The sequence below is a fragment of the Cottoperca gobio genome, unplaced genomic scaffold (genome assembly GCF_900634415.1).
Source record: "Cottoperca gobio unplaced genomic scaffold, fCotGob3.1 fCotGob3_295arrow_ctg1, whole genome shotgun sequence".
Taxonomy (NCBI): Eukaryota; Metazoa; Chordata; class Actinopteri; order Perciformes; family Bovichtidae; genus Cottoperca; species Cottoperca gobio.
Window position 1 is genome coordinate 83360 of NW_021166904.1, and position 13366 is coordinate 96725.

General features: G+C 41.2%; 1 protein-coding gene across 1 annotated transcript; it reads left to right on the forward strand.

Moving 5' to 3' along the window:
- The first annotated feature begins 322 nt into the window (after nt 1-322).
- On the forward strand, nt 323-11485 carry prph2b (peripherin 2b (retinal degeneration, slow)). The gene is made up of 3 exons (XM_029427172.1): nt 323-903; nt 5482-5728; nt 11285-11485. The coding sequence occupies exons 1-3, from the start codon at nt 323-325 to the stop codon at nt 11483-11485; spliced, it is 1029 nt and encodes a 342-aa protein (XP_029283032.1).
- The last annotated feature ends 1881 nt before the right edge of the window (nt 11486-13366 follow it).

Sequence of the window (13366 nt, forward strand, 5' to 3'; positions counted from 1 at the left end):
CAGATGACGAGCGCGGCTCGTTCACACTCGCAGCTTTCTTCTGCAGGAAAATCTCAGAGTGGAGGAGCCCACCACCGATCTGACGGGTTTTATGTGAATATTTGGTTGTGACGTGATGGCAGACCCTGATGCCCCCCCAGCAGTATGGACTGTGCTGACCTACAGCTCAGCATTATGGGAATGAAACCACGAGTTTGGCCTGGATTGGATTAAAACTGTGAAACTTCTCAAACGGCTCCTTGGAGGAAACAGTTTTCTTATTAAACCTGACGTTCAGTGATCGTTGATTTCAGTTGTTTTTGGATCTCACTACGAGCTTAAAATGCCGTTCATGCCGGTGAAGTTCAACTTGCAGAAGCGGGTGAAACTGGCTCAGGGTCTGTGGATGATCTACTGGCTCTCGGTCATCGTGGGGATCCTCATCTTCAGCCTCGGCATCTTCTTCAAGATCGAGCTGCGGAAGAGGAGTGAGATGATGGACAACAACGAGAGCCATTTAGTGCCCAACCTGCTGATCCTGGTGGGCCTATTGGCCTGCGGAGTCAGCGCCTTCGGAGGGAAGGTGTGCCACGACTCTCTGGACCCCGTCAAGTTTGCCAAGTGGAAGCCGATGCTGAAGCCGTACCTGTTGCTGTGCTGCGGCTTCAACGCGCTGATGCTGCTGACGGTGTTGCTCTGCTTCCTCATGCAGTTTGCCGTGTACCTAACGCTGGCCGAGGGCCTGAAAAACAGCATCAAGTTCTACAAGGACACGGACACGCCAGGGCGCTGCTTCATGAAGAGGACGCTGGACATGACGCAGATCGAGTTTCGCTGCTGCGGCAACAACAACTTCAGGGACTGGTTCGAGGTGCAGTGGATCAGCAACCGCTACCTGGACATGAGCAACGACCTGGTCAAAGAGTGAGTACACTGTCAGGCACAGCTCTAGTTCAAGGGCAGAAAATAAAGACAACACCTTAACTCTGAGAAGCAGAGAGATATTTTCTGATGTTTTATTCACCAAACGATTAATCGATAATGAAAATAATCGTTAGTCACAATAATGACTCCTCACTTTGTCTACAGAGACATGTTGTCTCTGAGCTAAAACATCTTCACCATCGGGAGTGGGTTTATGTTTCAGCTCTTTCCAAGAAATATCACTTTAATCTGCAGTTTCTCTGAACTCATCTGTGTCTCATCTCTAAGCCTGATTCAGATCTCCAACACTTCACACTTTTAACTTTCAGAGATTTGTTAAAAGGGGTCAGTGGAGGATAAATAAGGACTTAAGGAGGTAAAAGTTACCATGCAGGAGGTCAATGAACCGGCTTCTCTCTAAGTCTATAATCTGTTGGGATCTGATTTCCACCTCGCTGCAGTTTACGATCCTACTAACATGACAAGGTTAAACCAAACCAGTCGACTGAGGGACTGCTCGAATCTCTCACCAGAACCTGACAACATGTGATCATTGCAAACACACTAATGCCGTGTTTCCACCGCTGGGTACGGCACGGCTCAACTTTTGGTACCAGGTTTTCCTGTATTTCGTTTCCCCACTGCAGATAGGGACGGAGTGTGACAGCATCTTCAACGCGGCAGTGTAACACTACGTAGTGTAACGACGTTACGTAGTGTAACGACGACCGTTACGTAGTGTAACGACGACTGTTACGTAGTGTAACGACCGTTACGTAGTGTACCGACGACCATATTTTAGATCCGTGTTTCTGTGTTAATGCACTTGAGATATTACTCTCTCTTTATGAGATTATTTCCCATCATCCTATTTTAACCTCCTGTCAGCCACTGTCGTGTCAACATGTCAACTGCATGTTCCTGGCAACTGCAAGAGCATTTAGGGCGTGTCCAACTCCACTTTGCTAGTTAAACACCGCATAATTGAATTGAATTTAAATTTAGTGCTATTTAACTGAGGTGGAGGAGCCCTGCTGCACAATGCTGTGTGTAATAAGCAGATCTTGTGGTTATAATGTCCTAATGAGGAACCCTTTTGTTTTAATGTCCCCAGAATATTTGGTGTAGCGCCACCATCAGGACAAAGTTGACATGTTTAACTCCACTGAAAGAACAAATCACCAGGATGTTGTCTGTTGTTATTGTGGCTGAAGAATAGACTTTCAGTCTGACTATCAACTGGTCTTCCTCCTCCTCGTATTTAAGGGTGTGCCTCAGGGCGCTATACCTGGACTTTTACTGTTGTCCATGTAAACAAACTATCAAAGCATTGTATCACTGTATGCTGAAGATACTGTGGTGTATTGTTCTGTTTCATCAGCAGAACATTCCCTGAAGTCTGTAATGTTGTTAAAACCTGTTTAACTGAGGGAACAAATTTACGTTCACCAAAAACTTTGGTTGAAAGATTTGTGCTGAATTAATTCAGCCCCCCCATGAGCTGATTCACTGATTACGGTGGTTGGATTGATATGAACTGATTTTGCCAATTCGTTGCTGTAACTGAGACTTTCCTCTGACATTCAATAAGTTTAATCTTTGTCCTGATGGTGGAGGGAAAGGAAAGGTCAAGGGGTCAAAATATCAGATGTTTATTGTAAACCTTCACAATAAACGGAGCCTGTTCACATTTCTTGTTGGAAAGTACATTTAATGACTACAAAGAGACACAACATGACTACAAAGACACACAAAATGACTACAAAAAGACACAAGACACAACATGACTACAAAGAGACAAAAAACGACCACAAAGAGACCCAAAGTGACTACAAAGACACACAAAATGACTACAAAGAGACACAAAATGACTACAAAGACACACAACATGACTACTAAGAGACACAAAATGACTACAAAGAGACACAAAATGACTACAAAGAGACAAAATGACTACAAAGAGACACAAAACGACTACAAAATGACTACAAAGAGACACAAAATGACTACAAAGAGACACAAAATGACTACAAAGAGACAAAATGACTACAAAGAGACACAAAACGACTACAAAATGACTACAAAGAGACACAAAATGACTAGAAAGAGACACAAAATGACTACAAAGAGACAAAATGACTACAAAGAGACACAAAACGACTACAAAGAGACACAAAATGACTACAAAGACACATGACTACAAAGAGACACAAAATGACCACAAAGACACAAAATGACCACAAAGAGACAAAATGACTACAAAGAGACACAAAACGACTACAAAGAGACACAAAATGACTACAAAGACACAACATGACTACAAAGAGACACAAAACGACTACGAAGAGACACAAAATGACTACAAAGACACATGACTACAAAGAGACACAAAATGACCACAAAGACACAAAATGACCACAAAGAGACAAAATGACTACAAAGAGACACAAAACGACTACAAAGAGACACAAAATGACTACAAAGACACAACATGACTACAAAGAGACACAAAATGACCACAAAGACACAACATGACTGCAAAGACACAAAATGACTACAAAGAGACACAACAGGACTACAAAGAGACACAAGATGACTACAAAGAGACACAAAATGACTACAAAGAGACACAAAATGACTACAAAGAGACAAAATGACTACAAAGAGACACAAAACGACTACAAAGAGACACAAAATGACTACAAAGACACATGACTACAAAGAGACACAAAATGACTACAAAGAGACAAAATGACTACAAAGAGACACAAAACGACTACAAAGAGACACAAAATGACTACAAAGACACATGACTACAAAGAGACACAAAATGACCACAAAGACACAAAATGACCACAAAGAGACAAAATGACTACAAAGAGACACAAAACGACTACAAAGAGACAAAATGACTACAAAGACACAACATGACTACAAAGAGACACAAAACGACTACAAAGAGACACAAAATGACTACAAAGACACATGACTACAAAGAGACACAAAATGACCACAAAGACACAAAATGACCACAAAGAGACAAAATGACTACAAAGAGACACAAAACGACTACAAAGAGACACAAAATGACTACAAAGACACAACATGACTACAAAGAGACACAAAATGACCACAAAGACACAACATGACTGCAAAGACACAAAATGACTACAAAGAGACACAACAGGACTACAAAGAGACACAAGATGACTACAAAGAGACACAAAATGACTACAAAGAGACACAACATGACTACAAAGAGACACAAAATGACTACAAAGACACAACATGACTACAAAGAGACACAAGACACAACATGACCACAAAGACACAAAATGACTACAAAGAGACACAAAATGACTACAAAGAGACACAAAATGACTACAAAGACACAACATGACTACAAAGACACACAAAATGACTACAAAGAGACACAAGACACAACATGACCACAAAGACACAAAATGACTACAAAGAGACACAACAGGACTACAAAGAGACACAACAGGACTACAAAGAGACACAAAATGACTACAAAGACACACAAAATGACTACAAAGAGACACAAAATGACTACAAAACGACTACAAAGAGACACTAAATGACTACAAAGAGACACAAAATGACTAAGAGACACAAAACGACTACAAAGACACACAAAATGACTACAAAGCGACACAACATGACTACAAAGAGACACAAAACGACTACAAAGAGACACAAAATGACTACAAAGAGACAAAATGACTACAAAGAGACACAAAACGACTACAAAGAGACACAAAATGACTACAAAGAGACACAAAATGACTACAAAGAGACACAAAATGACTACAAAGACACAACATGACTACAAAGACACACAAAATGACTACAAAGAGACACAAGACACAACATGACCACAAAGACACAAAATGACTACAAAGAGACACAACAGGACTACAAAGAGACACAACAGGACTACAAAGAGACACAAAATGACTACAAAGACACACAAAATGACTACAAAGAGACACAAAATGACTACAAAACGACTACAAAGAGACACTAAATGACTACAAAGAGACACAAAATGACTAAGAGACACAAAACGACTACAAAGACACACAAAATGACTACAAAGCGACACAACATGACTACAAAGAGACACAAAACGACTACAAAGAGACACAAAATGACTACAAAGAGACAAAATGACTACAAAGAGACACAAAACGACTACAAAGAGACACAAAATGACTACAAAGAGACACAAAATGACTACAAAGACACAACATGACTACAAAGAGACACAAAATGACCACAAAGACACAAAATGACTACAAAGAAACACAAAATGAATACAAAGAGACAAAATGACTACAAAGAGACACAACAGGACTACAAAACGACTACAAAGCGACACAAGATGACTACAAAGAGACACAAAATGACTACAGAGACACAACATGACTACAAAGAGACACAAAATGACTACAAAGACACAAAAAGCGACTACAAAGAGACGCTAGATGACTTCAGCCGACACTGTGTCCGGCCTTCCTGCAGCCTAACAGTAACTCTGTCTTTGTCCTACAGTCGTGTCCTCAGTAACGTGGAGGGGAAGTACCTGATGGACAGCGTCCCCTTCAGCTGCTGTAACCCCGGCTCCCCCCGGCCTTGCATCCAGCACCACCTGACCAATAACTCGGCCCACTACGACTACGACCACCGCATCGAGGAGCTCAACATCTGGACCCGGGGCTGCCGCGAGGCCCTCTTCTCCTACTTCAGCAACATGATGAACAGCATCGGCATGCTCATAATCGCCACCATCATCCTGGAGGTAAGGGTCCGCCACGCTTCAGCCAATCAGCATCCAGCCTGTGCCACACTGTCCCTTAAAAGAACAGTCCAACATTTACTAGTTACTACTTCTCTTCATCTCATTTATACTGTAAATATGAAGCTAGCAGCTGGTTAGCTTAGTTTAGCATAAACACTGGAAACAGGGGGAATGTGCTAGCCTGGCTCCTTCCAGCTCAATTAAAGCTAATTAACATATTATATCTTGTTTGTTTCATCGGAACAAAAACATAGCTGTAAATTTGTAGTTTTACAGGAAGATATTTCTTGAAGCAGAAACTGGAGTTGCATCAATCAGTTTGAGCTCTCCACTTGTTGCTCAGTTTCAGTTTGGGGCCCCGCGAGAAACGGCTGTGACATGATCGATCATCTCCAAAGACGCTCTATAACTGAAGATGACACTTTACAAGCGGCGCCAATGTTATGAAATGGTTTTCACTTCCTGACTCCTAAGTGGGCGTTGTCTAATGTCTCTATATTATATTTAGTTAACATTAGATATTCACAGTTAACAAAGCATGTTTGTTATTATGAATATCAGTTAGCTAAGGTATTCGCAAAAGTTAGTTTACATTAGCTTAAAACGTTGACACAGTTTGACTCACGTTAACGTTCCATGTTGATGACACAAACATTTTAGTGTCAGAATGTTCTGAAGATATGTGGCTTGTTAAAAATGGGTCAAATATTTATTTTGGTGATGAGTTAATATTCTCAGTTAATATTCTCAGGACCAGGCCCTAGTCTGCAAACGGATATTTTCAGTTCATCCTTCATCAAAAACATGAGCACGCTCTTATGGAACCCTTTTTATAAGAATTGTTAGTTTTTTCCCTTTTCTCTGTGTTGTGTTGCCACAACTTGTTGATGACTTGACCTTCACTCTGCTGTCATACCTCCTCATCATGTGATGAAAGCATTTGATTGGACAAAAGGGGTAGGGGAAAGAACAGCGGCTATAAAAACTGAACAAAAAACATTTTCTGTTAATAACCTTTTTATTCAGTTCTTTTGGGACAAAGTATTTTTTGTTTAGCATCTGCCTGGTTCCCTCCACATAAATCCAACTGTATTTTAACATTGGCTTTTAGATATAAAATAAATAAATAATCTCTGTGGTAAACACGATATTTACACGTGTTGTTCAGCAGGAGAATCTCCACAGATTAACACTTTGATGGTTTCTGAAGTAAGGAGCTAACGTGAGGCTTTAAAAAAGAACTACAGCAGGTCACATGACTTCACTTCACCTCCACTAAACTAAAGGCAGCTAATGTTAGCGTGATGACGTTTAGTCTCATTTAGACACTTGTTAGCAGCCAATGTTTTTTTTTTTTTTTAAACCACTGGGGGATTTACTGACGGATTTATATCGTAGAACAAAACCAGAAAATCTCTTCAGCTTGTGTTAACCATATCATTTATTTAAGGCCTTGAACAAAGACCCATTTCCAGATTAGGAAACAGGAAGTGCTAAAATGCTCACTCATGTCAGGGTTTAGGACTCATGTCGCTGACTCATGTCAGAGTTTAGGACTCATGTCAGGGTTTAGGACTCATGATGCTGACTCATGTCAGGGTTTAGGACTCATGTCGCTGACTCATGTCAGGGTTTAGGACTCATGTCGCTGACTCATGTCAGGGTTTAGGACTCATAACGCTGACTCATGTCAGGGTTTAGGACTCATGTTGCTGACTCATGTCAGGGTTTAGGACTCATGTCGCTGACTCATGTCAGGGTTTAGGACTCATGTCAGGGTTTAGGACTCATGTCAGGGTTTAGGACTCATGTCGCTGACTCATGTCAGAGTTTAGGACTCATGTCAGGGTTTAGGACTCATAACGCTGACTCATGTCAGGGTTTAGGACTCATGACACTGACTCATGTCAGGGTTTAGGACTCATGTCGCTGACTCATGTCAGGGTTTAGGACTCATGTCAGAGTTTAGGACTCATGTCAAGGTTTAGGACTCATAACGCTGACTCATGTCAGGGTTTAGCACTCAACGCTGAATCATGTCAGGGTTTAGGACTCATGACACTGACTCATGTGAGGGTTTAGGACTCATGATGCTGACTCATGTCAGGGTTTAGGACTCATGTCGCTGACTCATGTCAGGGTTTAGGACTCATGTCGCTGACTCATGTCAGGGTTTAGGACTCATAACGCTGACTCATGTCAGGGTTTAGGACTCATAACGCTGACTCATGTCAGGGTTTAGCACTCATGACACTGACTCATGTCAGGGTTTAGGACTCATGTTGCTGACTCATGTCAGGGTTTAGGACTCATGTCGCTGACTCATGTCAGGGTTTAGGACTCATGTCAGGGTTTAGGACTCATGTCAGGGTTTAGGACTCATGTCGCTGACTCATGTCAGAGTTTAGGACTCATGTCAGGGTTTAGGACTCATAACGCTGACTCATGTCAGGGTTTAGGACTCATGACACTGACTCATGTCAGGGTTTAGGACTCATGTCGCTGACTCATGTCAGGGTTTAGGACTCATGTCAGAGTTTAGGACTCATGTCAAGGTTTAGGACTCATAACGCTGACTCATGTCAGGGTTTAGCACTCAACGCTGAATCATGTCAGGGTTTAGGACTCATGACACTGACTCATGTGAGGGTTTAGGACTCATGATGCTGACTCATGTCAGGGTTTAGGACTCATGTCGCTGACTCATGTCAGGGTTTAGGACTCATGTCGCTGACTCATGTCAGGGTTTAGGACTCATAACGCTGACTCATGTCAGGGTTTAGGACTCATAACGCTGACTCATGTCAGGGTTTAGCACTCATGTTGCTGACTCATGTCAGGGTTTAGGACTCATGTCAGGGTTTAGGACTCATGTCAGGGTTTAGGACTCATGACACTGACTCATGTCAGGGTTTAGGACTCATGTTGCTGACTCATGTCAGGGTTAGGACTCATGTCAGGGTTTAGGACTCATGTCAGGGTTTAGGACTCATGACACTGACTCATGTCAGGGTTTAGGACTCATGTCGCTGACTCATGTCAGGGTTTAGGACTCATGTCAGGGTTTAGGACTCATGACACTGACTCATGTCAGGGTTTAGGACTCATGTCGCTGACTCATGTCAGGGTTTAGGACTCATAACGCTGACTCATGTCAGGGTTTAGGACTCAACGCTGACTCATGTCAGGGTTTAGGACTCCTGACACGGTTTAGGACTCCTGACACTGACTCATGTCAGGGTTTAGGACTCATAACGCTGACTCATGTCAGGGTTTCGGACTCGTAGCTGCAGCTCTCTAACAGACAGCGAGCTAACAGCTGAACACTTAAAGTGCGTCTCACTTGCTGCTGTTTGTGTTCTCGGAGGACTTTCTTCTGGAGGTGAACGCAGGATAAGTGCTGTTCTTAATCTTCTGATTTTAAAACAAGATAATTGCAATTCAGTGACCTCAAGTGCACCAGGTTAACAGTGTAATTGATTAGCGAGTGATTAGCATTAGCGCTGAAGGAGCAGCTCTGCAGCAGGCTGCACACACCAACTCCATGGAGAAAAATTATGTTTTTAAAATTTGGAAAATATATTTCACCAGTTTTTGCATTCACTTATTTCAAATACTTTTCTAAGTTAAATGTTTTTTGTAGGGCTGCACAATTTATAATCTTTTTATATGCAACAAACACTCGTGAAAGACTGCGATATTACTCTGGAAATGTTTTGTGTTCTGTTCAATGATGGAAATAATTTCATTCTTTTGTTTAATTCAGCAAGACATTTGTTGTATTTTAGCAGATTTAATATCTGTTTATTATCGCAATAATACTACTTATAACAATGTTATCGCATATTTTCCACAGATCGTGCTGTAGCAATATGAAGATATAGAAATGGTATATATTTATATATCCTCTTTATTCGATATTTACTAGGCCTATTTAGTATTTATTCTTTTTCTATATTTTCACTTGAAACTGTTCATTTTGCACAATAGTTCTTAATTAAATGAGAAAATACTTTTAATTTGTCAAGTATTGATACAACTACAGGATGTGGTTATTTCTTGTTGAGTATTCATTTATCGAGTTACCAGAAAACAAACTATACGTAAATCGAAATCTAGATATGAACATTGGATAGAAGCGTTCTGGTGCTTTGGGTCCACTATCGGGTTTTCTGCTCACATGAAGCATTGATTTAAAGTTCGTCTCAGATATTTTACAGAAACACGAGAGGAAAGTTTCTCGCTGTGTTAAGCTGCCGAGCGGTGGTCAGGCTCACTGAGGATCAGGAACTATTCTGGGGGGGTTAATCTGCCTGCAACGGCAACAGGTTGCATTCTGGGAAGATCAGGATGAGAGTCAGTTCCTGAGAGTGAAACGAGATTCGTTATGTGGGTCAGAACAACAAGGTTGACCTGAAGCGTCACGACCGGCGGCGGATTTAAGAACAACATCGTGAACTCAATCACTGTGTAGGAACTTACTTTACTTTATTATTATTATTATTATTATTATTATAAATGTTATTATTATTAATGACTTTGCTCCGGCTGCTCTCAGGTCTCTTTTTTTATTATTATTTACTTATTTCTTCTCTTCCTGCAGTTTGTCACCAATCAGCAGCCGTCACACAATAAACAACAAATCCACCAACTTCAGTCCGAACGGTCAGATCTTTGTTTCTTTTGATGTCAAAACTTTATAAAACAAACAGCAACTCACATTAATTTAACTATTTAGTGAGCGGTGGAAAATGATAACGTGAACATAATGATGGAAGATGGATCCAGTAGGATGTCAGAAAGCTAACAGGTGTCACCAACAACAATAATAAAAACAACTTTAAGAATATGACTAATAATAATAGAAATTGCAGGATGACGGAAACAGGTGCAGCCGCGAGACACGATCCTGACGCAACCTTTGCACGTGACAACCTCAAGGACGAGAGACACAAACTGCGGTTTGTAACATCAGTTTATAGGACATGAGTGCACACAGAGAGAGAGGAGAGAGGCAACTCTCCACAAACAACTCAAATTAAGAAGTAAAATACATTTTCAATATTAATGTCTCAATATTTTAAATAAAAGACGACTAATTTGTTTTTTAAACTCTTTAGAGATCTCCATTTGAGTAAATATTTTGAAACAAACAGGATGTTGAACCGTCGTCACATTTAAAACAGAAATCATTGAATGGTGATAAAGTTTGAATATTTCACGAGTTTGCAGTTAATTACCTTGAGTTTCACTGAAACTCGTTCACTTCCTGCTTCTTCGCTGAACACTTAGTTTGTGCTGGTGTTTTGGAGAATACTGCAACGAACGGCACGTTGAGCATAAACACGTTTGTGCGTGCTCGTAACTCGCGGCCCGGCAGTGGACAATATCTTTAATTACGTGAACGTGAGAACTATAACGTGTTGTCGCCCCCTACTGGCCTTGAATGCACAAAACATCCATATTAAAGATGTGATGTACTAACAGTGTGTGTGTGTGTGTGTGTGTGTGTGTGTGTGTGTGTGTATGTATGTGTGTGTGTGTATGTGTATGTAGTCGGCGGACATGGCGGGGTTGAAGTACCTCACCACGGCTCTGGAGACGATGGAGGACCCGGAGAACCCGGAATGTGAGAGCGAGGGCTGGCTGCTGGAGAAAAGCGTGAAGGAGACGTTCAGCGAGATGCTCGCCAAGATGAAGACGCTGGGGGCGAGCAACCAGGTGGAGGGCGGGGACGCAGCCGAGGCCGCCACCTGAGAGCCCCACCCATCACAAAGGACTGAGGTCTCCCCCCACCTCTCCCCCACAACGCGGGGCGAGAGAGGAGAAGGCTTCTCCTCCGTCAGTACATACGCCAGCGTACACGTTAAAGGAAACTTCCCCTTTAATACAATTCTCTGCACGTCACTTCCTCCGTCTTTCCTTCAAGTCTCACCAGAACTGAGTTTTTCTCTCCCGGCTCCTCGGTGAACGGAGAATCACAGAGAAAAGTCTCCTTCATCAGTCGTGTTGCTGTTTCACAAACATGTAAAACACTTAGTAAACAGATGTTTCCAGAGTGTTCTGTTGAACTTTAATTCATCAAGACTTTTCTACGTTCTTTTAATTCTTCGTTTGCCGTGGAAGCGTGCGATAAAAGCAAAGTTTTCTTCAACAATTCAAGGAAACACGGAGAGTAACTGATACACAGACGATCATTTTAAAGGTGATGTTTCCTTTAAAATACTGTAATATGAATACTACACACACACACACACGTTCAAAGTGAACAAGTAATTTAAAGTTGCCGTGAATGTCGATATTTTCCATTCTGTAAATATGTTGAACAGAGTTTATTTTTAAACAGGAGGAACACAAACCTGCTGCTGTAAATAAAACATCTGGGTTGGAATTTAAAATGATATACAAATATTAAATGACCCCCCCCCATTAATGCTTCCTGTCAGACACCGTCGGGCCTGAAAGACGGAGCCCGACCGATACTTCGTACATCATATATGAAGTCATCATTTATGTGAAATCGAATGTCAGTGAATGCATCGTCCATCGAGTATCGGTCGAGTATCAGTCGACCTCTGGGGGCGCCGCTGTCTGACCCCGGACATGGTGTGTTGACGTGGAAACAGACGACCAAAACATCCAAAAACATGAGGGGCGCTCAGTTCTGCCGCCACTGGCCAGGAGCGGTACTGCACCAGCAGGTCACACCGATGTAACGTTAGTGTAAATCTGTTTGACGAGAAATACAAAATATACAAAACTAGTTTAAAAAATAATTATTTTCATCAGATAATAAGATAAAATCTGATGTGAAATACATTTGGCTAAAAATACAAACTTATTGATTTCTGCTCAAGTAGAGTCACTGTTAAAATATATATATAATATAATCTGATGAATAAAAAAGGACATTTGACACAAATTAAAAATTATCCGAAAAAATGAAAAGAAAAGCTTTTGAAGGATAAAAATGACAAATAATAAGCATTTAGTTTACAATGGCTGCCAACATTAACCCTGTTACTCATTAATGCAGCGCACACGTTTTTATGTGACTTCTTTAATATTACTTGAACACGTCTTTCTAACAAGTTTTTACGTCCAGCGCACATCTTCTTTACTTTCACGCGTGTTTTTAAGGTTTGTCGATGAACTTTCGTCAGATAGCTAACGGTAAAGCTAACCTCTAACCTGAAGCGTGTTGTGCCGGCTGAGCCTGTCAGACAGAGCTCAAGGGGAAGAAGTCCCGAAACCGCTGTCTGGTTTCCTGTCGGAGCGACGCGGGTTCAGAATAGACTGGAAAGTTTTTTACTCCAAAGACACAGAGGTAAAATGAGGTCAACTGTGTAGTGATTAAAAGGATTTAAAGAGAAACTCAGCTTTCAGTTACACATAATATTATTTCTATGTTTCTGTTTTTTTTTTCTTTGAAATGGAGAGTTGTGATGTTTTCAGCCAGTTGTTGTTGGGCGGTGGGAGCTTGTAGTCGCTCTGTACGATAAAACCTATAAAGAGATTGTGACTGACATCAACCTGTCCGACTCGTCTTTTATAATCTGGACGCTTCATGTACATTATTAATGAGTTTATACATTATTAATGGGTTTATACAGATTATTAATGAGTTTATACAGGTTA